General features: G+C 61.4%; 1 protein-coding gene across 1 annotated transcript; it reads left to right on the forward strand.

The window, feature by feature from the left end:
* Positions 1-1523: 1523 nt before the first annotated feature.
* On the forward strand, positions 1524-12885 carry QSOX1 (quiescin sulfhydryl oxidase 1). The gene is made up of 12 exons (XM_065649156.1): positions 1524-1785; positions 4100-4200; positions 5470-5518; positions 5696-5798; positions 6599-6689; positions 6850-6995; positions 7233-7367; positions 7527-7656; positions 9427-9549; positions 9661-9793; positions 10016-10195; positions 10873-12885. Exons 1-12 carry the CDS (start codon positions 1524-1526, stop codon positions 11595-11597), a joined length of 2178 nt encoding a protein of 725 aa, XP_065505228.1. The 3' UTR covers positions 11598-12885.
* The last annotated feature ends 5110 nt before the right edge of the window (positions 12886-17995 follow it).

Below are 17995 nucleotides of genomic sequence, written 5' to 3' on the forward strand. Positions count from 1 at the left end.
AGCAGGAGCATCCCCACCCTGGCTTTGGGCCCATGAGCAATGGCGTGGCTCACCTCAAAAGGAGCCGGAGCCTGGGGCTGTGGGCTCTTGCCCATCTGCCTTCGGGTTAGATGCCGCTTTTGCACCTAAAAAAGGATTCAAGGAATTCAGGCTCCCTGGGAGGGAGGGGTGAGCTGGGCTGGGAGGATGCGGGTAAGGTAATCACAATCACGCTGGTGCTGGCCACCTCTCCTTTGCTGTGATAACCTAATCAAGCTGACGAGCCCTTAAAACAAGGACTTTAGCCTGGGGTAAAATAACGGTGATGGCATCCCTAGGCACGGGGCCTTTTGTCTTTTGGATGAAGACGAGTCGTGGCAATACCCAGGGAGCACCTTTCAGCGCAGGCCAGCGCACCTCTCTCAGCAAGGTGCGATAATCCCTTAAGCATGTAATTACAGCTGGCAGGGCTGGAGCAAACCATCTTCTGCCTTCGTTTGCATCAGCCCGGACCCTTGGAGAGTAGAGGCAGCAATCCCCGCCAGGGTCACATCTGCTGGGCTCCGTCCCCCAAGAGCTGGGCCATCTCGGGGAGCCCCGTAGCTCCCCCAGAGCCGTGCCCGGCGCGGGCGCCCCTGCCTTGCGCTGCCACGGCAAAGCTTGGCTCTGGCAGGCTCGTTTTTCTAGCATGGCAAGTCCGCCTAAACTACCTAGGTGGGGCCCGGCATGGCTAATGGCCTTCCTGGGGACAGAGCCAACAACCAGCCACGGGCACCTCCAGTGCTGGGGGCCCCGCCGGCCTCAGGGGACGGGGAGGGAGCGGAGGGCTGGATTTCGGGGCCGTGGCCACCCCGGCAGCGCTCGGCTCTACCCCGGGGCGCTGGGCAACGGGCACCTTCCGGCCCCGAGGCGGGTGCGTGCGTGAGCCGCGGCACGGCCGCGCTGCCGGGGAGCCCGCGGCCGGATGCGGGGCTGCCTGGGACGGAGGGCTGCTTGTTTTGGGGTGGAGGAGCTGGATTTTGGGGCTTCGTTGGGTATCCTTGTTGCACATCCTGGGTAGGGTTGTGGTGAGGGGCTCCAGGGTCTCCATCCTGGGGGGTGTCCCGGCAGCCGCTGCCCGGTGACTCTGGTGCCTGAGCTGGGCGCTGCCCTCAGGCTGGTGTCTCCCCTTGGGGACGCCCGTAATGAGGGCACTGCGAGTTTTGGGTCTGAATCAGCCGCCTTCGCCTCTCCCGGCTTTATCAGAATTTGATCATTTTACGCTCCCTGTCCCCTCGCGGGAGCGCAGCGCTGGGCGGGGGCTGCCTGGTGCTGGGCAGGGGCTGGGGGGGGCAGGATTTGGGGCACCCCCCATGATGATGTGGGGGTGCCGGGTGTAGAGGGGGGTGCCGCTGCGCGCTCGACAGGGGGCGCTGCGGCGCGGGCCGGCTTTGCCCCGCCCCTCACCAGGCCCCGCCCCTCATCCCGCCCTGGCCCCGCCCCCTATCGGGCGGGGCGTGCGGGCGGCCCTAAAGGCGGCCGGCGGCGGGCGGCCTGCGCGGGCGATGTGGCGGCGGCGGGGCGGCGGGGGCGGGCGGTGCTGGCCGCGCTGGCCGCTGTCGCTGCTGGTGCTGGCGGCGGCGCTGCCGGCGGCGCGGCCCGGCGGGCTGTACTCGGCTGCGGACCCTTTGGAGCTGCTGGGGAGCGGGGCGGAGGGGCGGCTGCTGGGCTCCTCCAGCGCTTGGGCTGTCGAGTTCTTCGCGTCCTGGTGCGGGCACTGCGTGCACTTCGCGCCCACATGGCGAGCGCTGGCCCACGACATCCGCGGTGAGTCCCCAGCCGGCTGCCCCTCTTTCCCCCCTTCCCCGTGGCCCCGCTTCCCCACCGCCCTGCGCGCCCCAACAGCGCCCCCAAACCCTCCCCGTGCCCTCGTTTTCCCACCCTTGTATCCCTGTCTCTGTCTTCTCCCATCAGCACCCCCTAAATCTGCTGTGTCTCTGCCTCTCTGTCCCCATCAGCACCCTTAAATTCCCCATGCATCCCTGTCTGTCCTCCTATCAGCACCCATAAATCCTCCTTGTGCCCCAGCCCCCCCCCGGATCAGTGCTCCTAAGTCCCTCCTCCGTCCTTGTCCCATCCTCCTTCTCTCCATCAGCACTCGAAAATCCTCCCTGCATCCCTGGCCCTGCATCCTTAGTCCCATCAGCACCCCTGCATCCCCTCTGCACCCTCCCCATCAGCACCCCTCAACCCCCCCGGCCTTATCCTCCGTCAGCACCTCGAAATCCCCCTGCATCCCTGCACAAGTCTCCCTGGAGCATCATCTCTTTGGGAAGGCCCAGGCCCCCCATGACACCCAGGCTTACCCCCCTACAATGGCTAGGCCTGGCTTAGGAGCATCCTTGGAGCCCCTTTGGCTGGGAGAAGCTCAGGCTGAGCCGGCCCCAGTCATGGGGGTCCTACTGCTCCCCCAGGCCCCCCTTAGCCCCGCTCCTCCCCAGTGCCTGCAGGGAGAGGCTGGCAGCGCGCTGGATGCTGATCCCAGCTGGTTTATTCCCGACTTTGACCTTGATGCCTGGCCTGGCCGGTGCCCAGCCCTGCCTGGGGACCTGCACACCCCACTGCTGGACCCCTCACCCCGCTGGGGCTCCTCCTGCCTCCCCCGGCATCCCGGGACACGCACGGCTTCTCCCTGTTATTGCAGTAATTGATATAGTGCGGTTGGTGGCGGGTGAGTCAGGGCGCTGGCGGGGGCAGGCGTCTCGTCCCTCCAAGGGGATGCCGTCCCTCCCTGGGGATGCCGTCAGCGCTCCCCAACACGGCAGGATGTGAGGAATGGGGTGCACACCCGGGCCCTGCGGCGTAACACTGGCTCTCCTGGCCTCTCTCCAAAACGGGGTCCCCCCAAGGCTCTCTGCTCCAGAGGCTGGACCAGGGATGGGGTGCCCGTGGAGGCAGGGTGGGGGAGCCACCGCCGTGTCCCTCGGCACCATCGCTGCCATTCCCACGGGTGGATTTTCACAGGAGCGGGCTGGGCAGGGAGGATGCCGGAGTGACCCACGGGCACCACGTGCCGATGAGTCCTGGAGCGTGCCTGCCTCCTGGCAGCAGGGCTGGGCACCAGCCCTCCTGTGCCGCTGGTGCTGGGGCAGCGGGAAACGGCTCATCTGCCTCGTCACCTGTGACACAGGACGGTGCCAGCAGTCCCAAGGCTTCTGCCCAGGGCAGCACGGGCTCCAACCCGTGCCGGTGCCACGTGCCTCCCCGTCCTGCTCAAAGGAGAGGCTGAGCGTTCTCTGGTTTGTGTTCTTATTAGGGAGCCATTTCAGTGCTTTTCTCTCTATTTTTCTGTTGGCTTTCAGAGTCCACTGCTTGAAATGCCTCCACGTCCCCTTTTCTTCATCTCTGTTTTACCCCAGGGACCTGCTGGTTCTCCCCGGGGAGGCAGCGGGGGAATGGATGCTCGGCACCTGGACGAGCTCCGCCGCGGTGCCCCGGCCACTGTTTTTGGGTTGTTCCCTCTCAGTTATCAACCATGCCCTCAGTCTGGGGTGAGACGAGCTGGAGCCGTGTTCCCTGCTGTCCCCAGCTGTGGTTAGCCGTCCCTCCCCTGCTCCTGGCACCTCTTCCCGCCGGGGCAGCGGCTCGGCAGGCAGAACCAGCCGGGCAGGCAGCTGCGGGCAGAGCTGCCTGCGCCCGGGTGCCGGCGAGGGCAGGGCGTGCAGAGCCTGTCCCGCCTCGCACGGCTTTCCCCACGCACAAAAAGTAGGATGCCAAACACAGGAGCAGACCGCGGCTTTGGGTATTTGGGGCTTGGAAACCATCAGTTGGTCTCCTGCGAAGGGCGAGCTTTTTTGGGGCCAGGAGGAGCCCGTGCAGCGGGAGATCCCCGTGGTGTTTTTGGGGAGCAGGGTGGTTTTGGGGGCCACAGAGGGGCTGAGCCGTGCTGACTGGAGGTTGTCAGGCACTGGAACAGGCTGCCCAGGGCAGTGGTGGAGTCACCATCCCTGGAGGGGTTGGACAGACCCGTAGATGAGGTGCTTAGGGACATGGGTTAGCGCTAGCGCTTGGTTAATGGTTGGACTCGATGATCTTGAGAGTCTCCTGCAACCAAAATGATTCCGTGATTCTGTCCCCGCAGAGTGGAGGCCTGCGGTGATGCTGGCAGCCCTCGACTGTGCCGACGAGGCCAACCAGCAAGTGTGCTCCGATTTTGGAATAACTGGCTTCCCCACGCTGAAGGTAAGGTCTGTGTGTGCCAGTGCCCCGTTTTCACCATGCTGTGCCTTTTGGCCTGTCCCTCTCTTGCTCAATTAAATCAACACTGCTGTTGCACTGAAATATTCCCTTTGAGGCTTTGCAGGCTGGAGCTGTTCCACCCTTCCCCAAAACATAACTGTGGCCGGGCTGCAAGCAGTGCAACTGCTGTGCAATGTAGCGACAAGGAGGGGGAAAAACAGAATGTGACTTCATTGTGAAATGTAGAGGCCAGATCTTTCCTAGGGCAGGGGAGACCTGAACTAGAAGCTCCTGGGAAAGGCTGCAGCAGGGCAGAGGGAGGCTGCAGGCGCGGGTTTTGGAGGAGGGCGCAGGGATGCTGCGGGAGGTTGCACAGGGCTCTCCTGGGAGCCTCCTGCGGCGGCTGGCGAGGTGCCATCCCTCCTGCTGGGCCCGTGCCCGGCCCCTTAGCTGTGTCAATACTGCCGTTTTGCAGCGTTTCCTAGTGCAAACAAAGCCTCGCTCCAGCGCAAGCAATAAAGCTGAAGCGCTCCAGGTGCGGGCAGCGAAAGCCGGGATCACTTTGAGAGGGACCGGGCACGATAACGTGCCCTCAGTCCTGGCTTACAGGCTTAGCCCAGGGTTGGGTCAGGTTTAAGGGGTTGCCAGGCAGGTTGGCTTGTTCCCCAGCCCTGCACCGGGGTCTCTCCGAGCACCCACTGCCCATGGGACATCGACTGAAACATCTCCTAGGGCAGAGAGGCGTGTGCTCGTGGCGGTGCTAAGAAGTCACTCACTTCGCTGCCAAACACCTTGTACAAACAGCCCGTGTCCCCAGCCCAGCCTGGAAAGCAAACACCTGCCTGACGCAACCCGGCTGCGCCGCTCCGGCTGTGCCACGGGCACTGCAACCAGCGTGGGAGGCCGTGAATGGGGAAAAAAACAAAACCTTTTCCCACTTTGTGAGAGCAGGGAGACAGTGGTTTGCAGGAGTGGGAAGTTCCCAGCCGCCTCCCTGGGAGCCCTGGAGACACCTGTCCTGCTGCCTGCGGGTGCTCAGCCCTTGGCTGGACGTCCCCCCGCTCCAGGGACGCCCCATGAGATGGGTCCGTGGCCAGGAGCTCCCCCTGCAGTGGCTGCTGTGGGTCAGCATGCTGTAACGTTGTGGGGAAACTGAGGCAGAGCCGGTCTAGGGGGAGCCTCTGCCTGCAGGGCTGTGCTGCCTGCCTGTCCCATCCAAATGCTCTCGTTCCAGCTTCCCCACGTGTGGTTTTTTTTTTTCTTCCTTTTCAGTTCTTCAAAGCTTTTAGCAAGAAGACAGTGGATGGCATAAGGATTACCAGTGAGTATCGGAGCCACGGGGGCTTTTTACCCTGGATACGAATGTCCCCGCTGCCCGCGCCCCCCACATGTGGGACCTCGGAGGGCCCGGGGGGGCAGCTCAGAGCAGCTCCCCTCGGCTCAGCCCGTGGCAGCGGTGTCCCCAGGACCGACCCCTTGTCATCCTGACCCCCCGCAGATCCCAGTGCCACCGTCGAGGACCTGCGCCACGCCATCATCACCAACCTGGAGCAGAGCCGGGAGGCCTGGCCGCCCGCCTGTCCTCCGCTGGAGCCGGCGAGGTGGGGGCGGCAGCATGGGGGGTGGTGTGATGGGGGGGCAGCTCTGGCAGCCCCCATCCCATGGAGAGCAAGTTTCTGGGGAAAATCTGAGCCAAAAAGGAGCACAGAGCAGCCGCTGCATCGCCCGTCTCCCAGGAGATGCAGATGAACTGCTAAGGCTGGAGCTGCTTCTGTGGCCTGGTTCAGATGAGCCGTGTTGTTACATCTCCTAACGAACCTGCTCATCAGCCTTAATTAGAGTGAGTGGTGCCGGGGACGTGGCACTGCCACGCTGTGCTGAGTGAGGCCGCTGCCTTTAGCAGCTTTTTCCTGCCCTGAGAAAGGGTTTTCTTGATTCGGTACCAATTTTTTGGGGTCTGAGTTGTCTTTTCTCGACCCAGGTGATTGCTCCCCTGTCCTGAGGGGGAACATTTGGCTTTCCCAAAGCGATGGTGAAGCTGTACATGTACTTCAGGTCTCCAGTGCCTTCATGTCCTAGCCAAAACTCCAGTGGTCGTGGTTCAAGTTCATTGCTGTTTGTTCCCTGGATGAGTGTGCAGCTCCCCCCAGCCCTGCCCTGCCCGGGCTTTGTTTTCTGCCTCCTTGGCTGACCCCGGTGGGTTTTCTCAAAAGCCTGTGAACTGGAGCAGAAAATCAGGCTGGAAACTTCAGTGGGGAGGAGTTGCCCACTCAACAGGGCTGAACCCGCCCCGGCATCTCCTGCCGAATCCCTGGGGATGAGGGCTGAGCTCCTTTCAGGTGGGAGGGCAGAGCACCAGCCGATGCCGCGGCACCTGCTGCCATCCCCTTCTCTCTTGCAGCGCGGAGGAGGTTCACAGCTTCTTCCAGAGGAACAAGGACCGGTACCTGGCGCTGATCTTCGAGAAGAGCAACTCCTTTGTGGGCAGAGAGGTGGGTACAGCTGCATTTATCCCCTGTTTGTCTTGAAGCCCCATGTCCCTGGTGCCAGATAACTCCTGGGCACCTTTGGTAGGGGAGTCCTGCTGCATCCCATGTGGGGCTGGGGGTTCTGCCACCCCCCCTGCTGACCCCGGGACCACTGGGCTTGCAGGTGGCACTGGACATGCTGCAGTACGAGAACGTGGCGGTGAGGAGGGTGCTGAGCAGCGAGGAGGAGCTCGTGAAGAAGTTCGGCGTCACCACCTTCCCCTCCGGCTATCTGCTCTTCCGCAACGGCTCCTTCTCCCGCCTGCCTGTGTGAGTGGGGGACACAGCGGGATGAAATTTGTTACACTGAGGGTGGTGAAACACTGGCCCAGGTTGGCCAGAGAGTTGGTGGATGAACCATCCCTGGAGACATCCCAGGCCAGGCTGGACGGGGCTCTGAGCAACCCGAGCTGGTGCAGATGTCCCTGCTCATGGCAGGGGGGGCACGGGGGGAGCTTTGGAGGTCCCTTCCAACCCAAACCGTTCTGTGATTCTCCTTCTGTGCAGGCACATAGAGGCACGTTCCTTCTACACCTACTACCTGCGCACGCTCTTGGGAGTCACCCGCGGCTCCTACAAGCTGAACACAACCGTCATCGCTTCCAACGAGACCGACATGTTCCAACCAAAGCACGCTGACCGGTCAGACCTCCCCTTCCATCATTCTGGGGCTGGTGCAGGGAGGAGCTGCCATGGCCACGGGGGAAGATGGGCTGGGATTGTGCCTTTTCACCCGGGAAAAACCCCAAATGGTGGCTGGGGGTGCGGGCTGAGGGGTTGATGTTGTGCTGCCCTCCCCAGCTCCAAGGTGTACATGGCCGACCTGGAGTCCACGCTGCACTACTCGCTGCGGGTGGAGGCCGCCCGCCCCGCCGCGCTGTCGGGAGCCCAGCTGGCCGCCTTCAAGTGCTACGTGGCTGTCCTAGTGAAGGTGAGGAGCTTTCGGTGTCGGGAGAGGAACCTCCTGCGCCTCCCCCGTCGCTACTCGTAAGGCGGAATGCAAACGCAGGGCGCAAACCATGTCCCAGCGCTCCCAGGTAGCAGAGCGCGGCGGTCTCCGATGCGAGCCCTGTGTCCTGGGGATCAAGGTAGAGTTTTCCCTGTCCCCACGCAGCTCCAAACCCAGCCCAGGGTCCTGGCAGGAGCTGGTGGCTGAAAGCAGTTGCCGGAGAGTTTCAGACCACGGCTGGGGTGCAGGTAGGGGTGGGCGGAGGAGCTCGGTGCTGGCAGGAGGTGTTGTGTCGAGGCGGTAGGTCTTTTCAAAAGAGGTGCTGTCGCCCACTGGGGTGGCAGAGACGACCAGAGGGGTTTGTAGCTCTGATTGCCTGACGTGGATGCTCAGCTTGGGCAGCTGATCTCCTTTGATAGTTCAGCAAAGGGAGTCCCACTCGGAGTCAGGCTCTGGAAGAGCCTAGTTTAAGGTCTCCTTTTTTCTCCTCTGTTGGGCTTGGCGAAATTGAAGCGTGTAGGAGTTTTGTGCCAGCAGAAGCAGAGCACTTTAATTTCCCGGTGCGATGGAGCGCGGCGTCTGGCTGAGGTTTTCAGCACTGGGGTTGCAGGAGCCCTGTCCCAGCCTGGGCTCCTTGGCAAACCTTCACCCAGCCATGGCCACTTCCTTTGCTCCCACCCATGTTAACTGCAGCGTGGGTTGCACTAGATGATCTCCATCCCAAGCCCAACCATTCTGTGATTCTGTAAATCCTCCGTCGCACCAGCTCCCTGACCAAGGGTGTGAGCTTGCCAGCGTGATGGGGAGCAGCAGCGGTTTTATTTGATCAGCTTTTAATTCTCCCTGCGAACCTTCCCCTCGCTGGCCAAGCACCGAATTTGGCAGAGGCAAAGCTGTGTCCCCGCTGCGGGCAGGAGGCACCGGTGGGTGCCGGTGCTTCCCCAAAGATGCCGAGCCGGTGCTGCCGTTGCCGTGCTCATCCACGGGATGGAGCAATGTCCCCAGGATTGTCCCCGGGATTGCTGCCAGCCCAGCAGGGCTCAGCCTGGGGGAGCTCAGCCTTAACTGTTGCCTTCCCAAGAGGTATTTAAGGCAAGGAAGTGGGGAGAAAAATCCTAATGTGGCAAGAAGTGGTACCTGGAAAGAAGGACATTGCGTGGCAAAGCCTCCCGCTGAAGGAGGGCTGTGTTTTGCAGCAGAAACTTCAGGTCGCAGATGAATCCCCCTGTGAATTTGGGACTTTTGGTGTGATTCCCCACAACCTGGGGAGAACAGCTCAGGCTTAGTAAAACACTCCTTCCTTTTGCTTTGCCGTTGCTTTTCCTGTGTGCTGCTGGTCTCATCCTCCTCAGGGGTTGTTGGTCGGTCCCTCTGTCTGTCTGTCCGGTGGCAGGTACTGGTGGGCTTCCCCCTCTCCCTGGAGCGCCTGTGCTTTTAAAGTGCTGCTGCTAATCGGCTTTGCGCTTGACTTACGGTCAGAGTGGCTTTTTGCCTCCCTCAGACAAGGGACGAGGTTCGGAGCCTGAACACGCACACGGGGGCCTCGCCATGGTGGGGGACACGCGCTGTGATCCCCAGCCCCTCCATGCTGGGCACCGAAACCTTGGTGGGACCGTGCTGCCCTCCAGTACGCGCTGCCATGGAGGATACTGGTTCTGCCCAGTGCCCGTCCTGGCGAGCTGGGGGCGCCGGTGGGCTGCCCCGCTGTTTGGAGGGGGTCTGGGTTTCCTCACCCCTCTCCCCTCTCTGCAGTACTTCCCCGGGCGCCCCTGCGTGCAGACCTACCTGCAGACCCTGGATGGATGGCTGAGGAACTGGACGGAGCCCGAGCTGCCCCGCGATGCCTTGAAGGAAGCCATGAAGAACAACAGAGACGTAAGGCACCCGCGGGGACCCCTGCTCTCCCATCCTCACCCCTGCCCTTTTCCCCCCACCCTGCGTTATCTGCCAGCTCCATCACGCCGTGTCCGTCTGTCTGTCCCCCAGGCCATGCTCCCCACCAACGTGACCTGGGTGGGCTGCCAGGGCAGTGAACCCCAGTTTCGTGGTTACCCCTGCGGGCTCTGGACCGTCTTCCACCTCCTGACCGTCCAGGCTGCCCAGAGCGGCCCCGACAAAGGTATCGGTGTCCCCGGCGGGGTTTGGGGCTCAGGGAGGGGGCGTCTGAACAGGTTGTGGCACGGGCAGGGCTGCTGTGTGCAGGCAAAGGCTTGTCTGTGGGGAGGGTGAGAGCTGCGGAGTCGGGATGTGGGGCTGTCACCTTGGCCGTGGGACCATGGTGGTGGCACCGCGGTGTCCAGACTCACCCTTGTGTCCCCCCCAATCCTCTGCCTCGCCCCAGAGCTGCCGCTGGAGGTGCTGAACACCATGCGCTGCTACGTCCGGCACTTCTTCGGCTGCCGGGACTGTGCCCAGCACTTCGAGGCCATGGCGGCCAAGTCCATGGACCAGGTGGCGGGGCGGGAGGAGTCTGTCCTCTGGCTCTGGTCCCACCACAACGAGGTCAACGCTCGGCTGGCGGGTAAGGGGGGCCGTGGGGAGGGGAGCTGGGGTGGCTTCCTGAGGGAAAAGGGGAGGCGAGGTGGAGGAGAATCCCTGCTCCTGGATGGAGCTGGCAAATGGCTGCACTAAGGTGCGGCAGCGGGGACATCCCTTTGTCATCGTCCCCCGTCACAGGGGACAGCAGCTGGTCACGCAGCGTCAGGCCACCCCAGAGACGCGGCTGGGTCTCGTGTGCTCCCGGCGGGGAGCTTCCCGAAGCCACCGTGTGCCCTCAGGGGACTCTTCCTCCCAGACGGCCCCTCCAAATCATGGAATCATTTTGCTTGGAAGAGACCCTCAAGGTCACCAAGTCCAACTGTTAACCCAGCCCTGGCACTACCCCATGTCCCTGAGAACCTCATCTATGTGTTAAACCCCTCCAGGGATGGTGACTCCACCACTGCCCTGGGCAGCCTGTTCCAATGCCCCACAGCCCTTTCCGCGAAGAAATTTTTCCTAATATCCAATCTAAACCTCCCCTGGTGCAACTTGAGGCCGTTTCCTCTCACTTTATCACTTGCTACTTGGGAGAAGAGACCAGAAATGTCTCCATCACTGTCCCCAGCTGCTGGATGGTCCGGGGCGTTTATACTGGTACAGCAGGAGGGCTGTGTCCCCTGTCCCCTCTAATGCCCTCACTGGCTCTGGTCCCTGCAGGAGGTGACACGGAGGACCCCAACTTCCCCAAGCTGCAGTGGCCGCCGCCGGACCTGTGTCCCCAGTGCCACAAGGAGGAGCGGGGGGTGCACGCGTGGGACGAGCCAGCCGTGCTCACCTTCCTCAAGGGGCACTTCTCCCCGGCCAACATCCACCTGGACTTCACCGAGGCTGACCCCATCCCCGGGGAGGGGACAGACACCAGGCTGGGCACCGCGGGCCCACGAGAGGAGAGGGAGAAGGAAGAGGAAGAGGAGGAAAAGGAGACGGAGAGCGAGATGAGGGCTCCAGGGCGACCGGGCTCCCCCGAGCCGCGCCGCCCCAGCATCGTGCGGCTGAACCCCAAGCTGCGGGAGGTTGGTGAGGACATCGTGGACCTGGACTCCTTCAGCGAGCGGCACTTCAAGAGCCAAGCCCTGCGAGCAGCAGCCGGCCGGCGCCGCCGGATCAGCAAACGGGACACCATCGCCCTGCCCCGGGATGCCGGGGTGGGCCGGGAGCGCCGGCGGGCCAGTGTCCTGGTCCGGGAGGATGAGGAGGAGGTTGGGGATGGCGTGCGGAGGAGCCCCTGGTTGAAGGTGCTGGGCTTGGGCTTCTCCCGCTTGGACATCAGCCTCTGCGTCGCCCTCTACTTCCTCTCCTCCATGTGCCTCCTGGGCATGTACACCTTCTTCCGTCTGCGCACCCGTGCCCGGAAAGGCCGCCCCAGCTTCCCCGTGGCCTGAGAGCGGTTGTGGGGGGCCGGGGGCTGCCCCCCGGGATGGGTGGGCTGCTGAGCTGGGACACCCCAGGACCGCGTTTTGTCCCCCGGTGGGGAGAGGTTGGGTGCATCCCCTGGGAGCTGCCCTGCTCGCCTCACCCAGGGCGGGGGGCAGAGGGCTCTTTTTTGGGAGGAAGGCAGTGCTAGAGCATCCTTCTCTTGGGGCGCAGCACCATGGTTTTGGGAGCTAGGATGCTGACGGGGGTTCGGATCTCGGCACCCAGCTGCTCTCAGGACCTCCCAGCGCTGGGCCGCTTTCAAACTGGGAAGCCCAGTCCCATGCTGGGGAGCAGCCCTTTGGGGTCAAACCACTACTGGGGCCAGAAGGGTGGGGGTTTAGCACCACCCCCCCCCCCCCCAAAAAAAATACGGGCACTACTGAGCAGGGGGTGGCAGTCATGGGTTCAGCTGTATTTTGTGTGTCCCCCTCTTCAAGACGTGGACTGGCCCCTCCCTCACCTTTCCTTGCCCCCTCCCCGCTCTGTTGCTTGCTCTCTGCTTGTCTTAGTGGAATAAATTATTTTTGCTGATGCCAGCCCCGCTGTGTCGGCTGGTCCCTGCCGCGTGGGCACACCGGGGCAGCACCCCCCTCCCTGCCATCCCCCCACCCCAGCCTTCCCCATCACCCTGGGAAGAGCACTGGTTTGGTTTAAATCCTTTAAATATTTTTAACTGTTGTTATTGTACATTTTCTCCTGCTTTCTTGCTTCTGGATGCACCCACGGGCAGGGTGTCTCTACGGTTGTGGTGGCTCTTGGTTTGTCCTCAGGTGGGGTGATGGGGAGGGAGCCTGGGGAAGCTGCTGGAAAATAGTTGGCACGAACCGTGGAGCTGCAGTTTGGTGCCGGCTGTGCCTGTGGTCCAGAGCAGCGAGAGACATGTGAGCATCCCTGCATTCTCCGGGACTGGGATCTCCATCAGGCACAGGCCCCCTGCGCCTGTCCCCGATTTTCTCTGCCCTTTTATCCTTGTTAGGAATCATTAAGGAAAATGGTTGTTTTCCGGGGCTGGAGCCATCTGCTCTCCCAGCACTGCCTAAATCCCTCTGTAACAAATTCATTGGGATTACACTGACCCTCCCCTAATCCCGGCCCTTCCCCCCACGCGGGGGATTTAAAAGGATTAGAGCCCGGCCGATAATAAACTTTATTAAGGGGGAAGGGGGGTGTCAATCCGATTTGGAGCCTTTTTCTTGATATCTTCACTTTGCCCAGGTGGGAGGCAGGATGGGGAAGGAGGGCGGGCGGCTCCACTGCTGCCGGGGCACTGGGAGCTCTGGATGCTCCAGCCCTTCTTGCATCATCCACCTTTCAAATAAATTTTCTTCCTCTCTTTTTCCTCCTCCTTTGGTGTCTGTGCATGCTCACACCGGCGTGGGGCTGGCACCCCTGCCCTGCCACCACTGGCCCACTTGCCCTCGGCCGTGTCCCTTAGCCGGGTTTTGGTGGTCTCATCCCAGCACAGAGTGGGGGGCTGTGTCCCCCCAGCCCAGTGCCAGTCCTGCCCACCACCGCGTGATGGATGGGGAAGGTCTCATCGCTGCAGCCCTGCTGCCTCCTTCTCCTTGATTTCCCCAGGGGGTTTATCCCCAACATCAATAACTTCCCCGTGCACCCCCTCCCCACCAGCTGCTCCCCTGCCTGGGACCAAGGGCTTGTGATGAGGGGCTGCCTGCGCGTGCCCCAGCCCCAAAATAGCTCCAAGGGGGCTGCTCAAGCCAGGGACAGGCTGGGGGATGTGTTAGGGGGTGCAGTAGGTGGCCGCTTTAGGGGGTGCAGGGAATTAGGGCTGGGGAGAGTGGGTGCTGGGGAGGGGGTAGCTGCTGGCAGGGGTTCGCAGGCAGCCGCAGGCAGGGCTGCCCAGATTAGCATCCCCACCAGCCCCACCAGGGAGATTTACAGGACTGGGGAGCTAAAGCTGCTGTGCACGCAGGAAAAAAAGAGAGTCCAGTAAACAGACTTTCCGTAATCCTGTTTGGTGCAGTCCCAATCCTCCTGGCCCTGGCTCTGGGGGGCTGTGGCACTGGGGTGTCCACCCCAGCAGCTGGGGGACCCCACTGCAGGGCACAAATGGGTCATCACAGGCAGCGGTGCAGGCAGCGGTGCAGGCAGCGGTGCAGGCAGGGAGCTGCTGCAGGGCTCAGGGCTGCCCAGGGTGGGGGTGTCCCCACACTGTTCCCCACCAGGATGGTGACTTTGGTCCAGGCCCCCACCTGAGCACAGGGGAAGCATCACCTTGTGCCATGGCCATGCTCACAGGTGGGATGGGCTGTCTTTGGGGGGGATCCCGCTCCAAACCCCCCGAGATGCTCTCCCCGATGGGGGCTACCCCTTCCCAGTGCTGTCACAAGCCAGTGCATCCCCAGGGCTAATTACCCAAATGGCCTGAGACTGGTGCGAGACAGCCGCTATTCCCTAATACAATTTGCCCTCAACTGCAATTTAATTTTCCGCGAGGCCGGTGGCCGGCCCCTAACACACACAGCCACCTTCCCACCCCTTTGGTGCTCGCTCCCTCCTGCCTCACCCCTCTTCCCTTTCCCTCCTCGGTGCAGGCAAGAACCTGTCTCCACCAGCATCTTCCCTCCGCACACGTTCCGGTCATAAAATCACTGGGGGTTCGCTTAACGTCGATTAATTTTCAATTACAATTAGCAACGCCCGGTTCGGCATCACCTGCAAGGGAAAAAGCTTTCTCCAGCTGCTGGTGAGTACCCGGCTCTCTCTGTGCTTGTCACCACTCCAAACCACCCCTGGCAATAGGGGTGTGTGGGATGGGGTCATGGGTAATTATTGGGGTAATTAAGAAGTGGAAAGCGGTGGGGGCTGCTGGTGGGTTGTGCACATGGGGGCCCAGGGTGCTGTTCAGAGGGGAGGTGACCCCGTGCCAAAGAGTGGCTCTGGGCAGCTTTGGCCCTGGAAGGATGCTCCCCTTTGGGTTGGGGGGGCTGCTTTTGTCACATAAGGGGACTCTGTGAACTGGGCTGAGACCTGGCAAACTCACTGCACAGGTGGTAGGAAGCCTCGCTGTCTGCTGAGCTCTCTGGTACCTTCAAGCCCACTCAGGCTTTGCTGATGGGTGACATGGCTGTGCTCATGCCCCCCTCCCCAGGCATGGGCCGGGGGTGGGTTTTCCTTGCAAAACCCCAATTCTGCCTTTAAACACCCGTGTTGCACTTGGGAATGGTGCACCGACCCCCCCATGGGTGACAGGCTGCCTTCAGCACGAGGCATTGCCCTGGGTGTCCCCAGTTCCCACCCACCCAGGGCTGGGGCACACAAAGGGAGGCTCGGTCCAGGGTTTGGCGAAGGTTCTGGGATTTACCTGCTTTATTATTATTATTAATTAATCGCCACTTCTCTGTGGGTTTTGTGTCATCACGTCTGGTGTCTTCATCTGGCTACAGGGCCGGGGGGGTTCAGGTGATGCAGAGGAGGGAGCGGGGCATCTGTGCAGGGCCAGAGCCCCCCAAAAACTGCCCTGTAAACGCAACTCTCTGAAAATTGTGACAGTCACCCTTCTGCAGGCTCATCGCCACTGATCCTTAGCCCTGTTTTAGCTTCAGGAGGAGGAGGAAGTCTGGGGTGGAGATTTCACACCCATCACTTATAAAGCCCTATCTCTTTGGGTACCACCAGGACCTGGCAGCATCTTGGGTGGCACAAAGGGGGTTTTCTGGGCCAGCAGCTCGTGCCCATCCCTACCACCCTCTCCTCCCAACGTTCGGGCGTAACAGGGTGCCCTGGGGAAAGCAAACCCAAAAGAGACCAAAAAAACCTGCCGACATGAGGAACAGATAGACAGCAGGAAGACTGGAGGGGGAAAAAGCCATACTGCAAGGCAGAGAAGGGATGAAGGCTCAGCTGGGAAGAAGTGATGAGCTGAGAGCAAGCAGAGAGGAAGAAGCTGGTGGGTATTTTTTAGTGGACACTTGTGGTGGCAGCCCCCCCAGCAGCATGATGCTCCCCTGAGGTCAAGGCTCAGTGCTGTGTGACTCCCTTTGCCCACTGGCCGCTGCTGTGAGTGATCCTGAGCGGGGCAGGAGAGGCTGGATCAATCTGGCAAAGCACAAAAATGAATGAAAATTGAATTCCCCGAGGAGAAGGGGGCGGGGGGAGCTGTTAGGATGGCTGAGAGATAAATCAGAGCGTGCCGGAGCGGGGCGGGGCGGAACTGAGATGACTCCCAGCAGACGTGAAATAATTAGGTAAATAGGTTAGAAATGCAAAGTGGTGGGACAGGGCGGCTATGGGATGCTGTCTGTCTGCCTGTCCACATGTCCAGCTAAACTTCTTCTGTAAAACTGCCTTAGGGACCTGCCTCTCTGTGTCCCTGGGCTGGGAGCTCCAGTGCTGTGGGCCGTCCGGGGACCCCACAGGGGAACAGCGGCCCCTGTCCCAAGGGGCTGGGGAGCGCAGGTGGCCGGGGCCGGCGGAGGTCTGGTCAGGCTTAATGCACTTAAGAGATGGGGAGAAGGGGAGAAGATGGGAAGGGTTGGGATTTACCTCCCTCGTGGTGGGGAGCTGATTTTGGGGCTTGGTGGACTGTGGTGGGAGGCGGGGGGAGCTCACTCCTGCAGTGAGTGCACACAGGTCTCTGCCCAGTGGTGCGAGATGAGCTGGCTGGGATTTTGCTGGTAAAATGAAGCTTTCAGGGTTAAAAACCAGCAGGTCATTGAAAAGCTATCATTTCTTCCTAAGGAACCGTCATGCTTAATACATTTCTTAGGTTTTATTACTTTTATTTTTACTTTTTTTTTTCAAATTGCTGATGTGTCTCACCCACACATTACCTGAGGGGCTGGTTCATGTTTTTTTCAGGTGGGAAAAGCCTCTTCTTAGTTTGTATTTCAGCTCGGAAATGAAAGCATGGAAAGGTTACATGTGAGTCGAGGGTGGCTGCGCTCTGGGCTGGGCTGAGCATCCTTCCCTCCCCTCCCAGCACTGCCATGTCTGCCACCTCGGAGGTTTCACCCCGCTTGGGCAGGCTCAGCGCTCTAAGTGCCCATTAGCTGTGTAGAGTGGGACTTCACAGCATATTGGTGCCATTTGGCACCATTGTCCCCAAGCCGGTGATGTGGTGAGCATTGGGAAGGGTGAGGCTCAAGACACCCACTCCAGAAGCATGTCGGTGAGCTTCCTCGCTCGGCCCTTTGCCACCAGGTATCGTTGGGTACCGCTGCCTCTCAACTTACCAGTTTTGCTCTGGTGCTTCAGGCTGGATTGTCCCAGGGTTTGCCCTTGCCCTTGGAAACCACAGTCATGTCGAGCCCTTTGCCCTGTCTCTTTGGCATCACCATGGGTTAGTGCAAGGGTTGGGTTAACGGTTGGACTCAATGATCTTGAGGGTCTTTTCCAACCAAAATGATTCAATGATTCTATGATTCTACCACCCTTGTGCCGCAGCAGCCAGTGGGCTGGCGGGTGGGTTTGCTGCAGCACTGAGGAGTTGGGTTGGCACTTTCCATGCCCAGGTGTGTCCCTGTGAGAGGTGCTATTGGGACCGGCCCTGGGCCACTAGTGTGTTCCAGCGCCCTGTCGAATCAGAGCTGGCCATGCCCAGTGCTGGTGTTGCCTGTGGGAGTTACCAACCACTGGGAAATAGAATCATAGAAATCATAGAATCATTTTGGTTGGAAGAGGTTGTCAAGATCATTGAGTCCAACCATTAACCTGGCACTAACCCATGTCCCTGAGAACCTCATCTCCCTGTCTGTTCAACCCCTCCAGGGATGGTGACTCCACCACTGCCCTGGGCAGCCTGTTCCAGTGCCTGACAGCTCTTTCTGGGAAAGAATTGTTCCCAATATCCAATCTAAGCCTCCCCTGGCGCAACTTGGTGCCGTTTTTTCTTGTCCTATTAGTTGTTACTTGGGAGAAGAGACCAACACCCTCCATGCTCATCTCATTTAAAGTAGTTGTAGAGAGCAAGGTCTCCCCTCTAACTCATTGGCGTGGCATCAAGGAGGTGGTGATGTGCCTGTGCCTGCTGCAGCCGGGGAAGGTGCCCGCCTGGCCGAGCCCCCGTCCCCAGCGGCACGAAGGAGAGGGCTGGGACTGCGTGCGCTACCGCCCTTCCACCTATGGCACCCTCCCTAGCACGCAACAGCGCCTCTGGTCGTGACAGCGCTATGTCGCGACAGCGCCAGCCGCCCGAGGCCGGGCCCGGCCCCGGTGCGCTCCGCGGGGCGCCCCAGCCCCGCCCCTTCCCCGCAGGCCCCGCCCCCGCCCCGCAAGCCCCGCCTTCCCTCCCGGCAGGCCCCGCCCCCGCCGGCGCGGAGCGGGCAGCGATTGGCCCCGGGCGGCCCGGCCCGCCCCCGCCCCCCTGCGGGCGGTGACGTCAGGCGCGCTCCCCTCGGGGTGA

The sequence above is a fragment of the Caloenas nicobarica genome, chromosome 20 (assembly GCF_036013445.1).
Source record: "Caloenas nicobarica isolate bCalNic1 chromosome 20, bCalNic1.hap1, whole genome shotgun sequence".
Taxonomy (NCBI): domain Eukaryota; kingdom Metazoa; phylum Chordata; class Aves; order Columbiformes; family Columbidae; genus Caloenas; species Caloenas nicobarica.

Excerpts from the sequence above, each read along its gene's own strand:
- QSOX1 (XM_065649156.1), top strand. The coding sequence starts at position 1,524 with ATGTGGCGGCGGCGGGGCGGCGGGGGCGGGCGGTGCTGGCCGCGCTGG. Across the intron at positions 1,786-4,099 it reads GCTGGCCCACGACATCCGCG|AGTGGAGGCCTGCGGTGATG; the intron begins GTGAGTCCCCAG and ends CTGTCCCCGCAG. Across the intron at positions 9,794-10,015 it reads CCAGAGCGGCCCCGACAAAG|AGCTGCCGCTGGAGGTGCTG; the intron begins GTATCGGTGTCC and ends GCCTCGCCCCAG.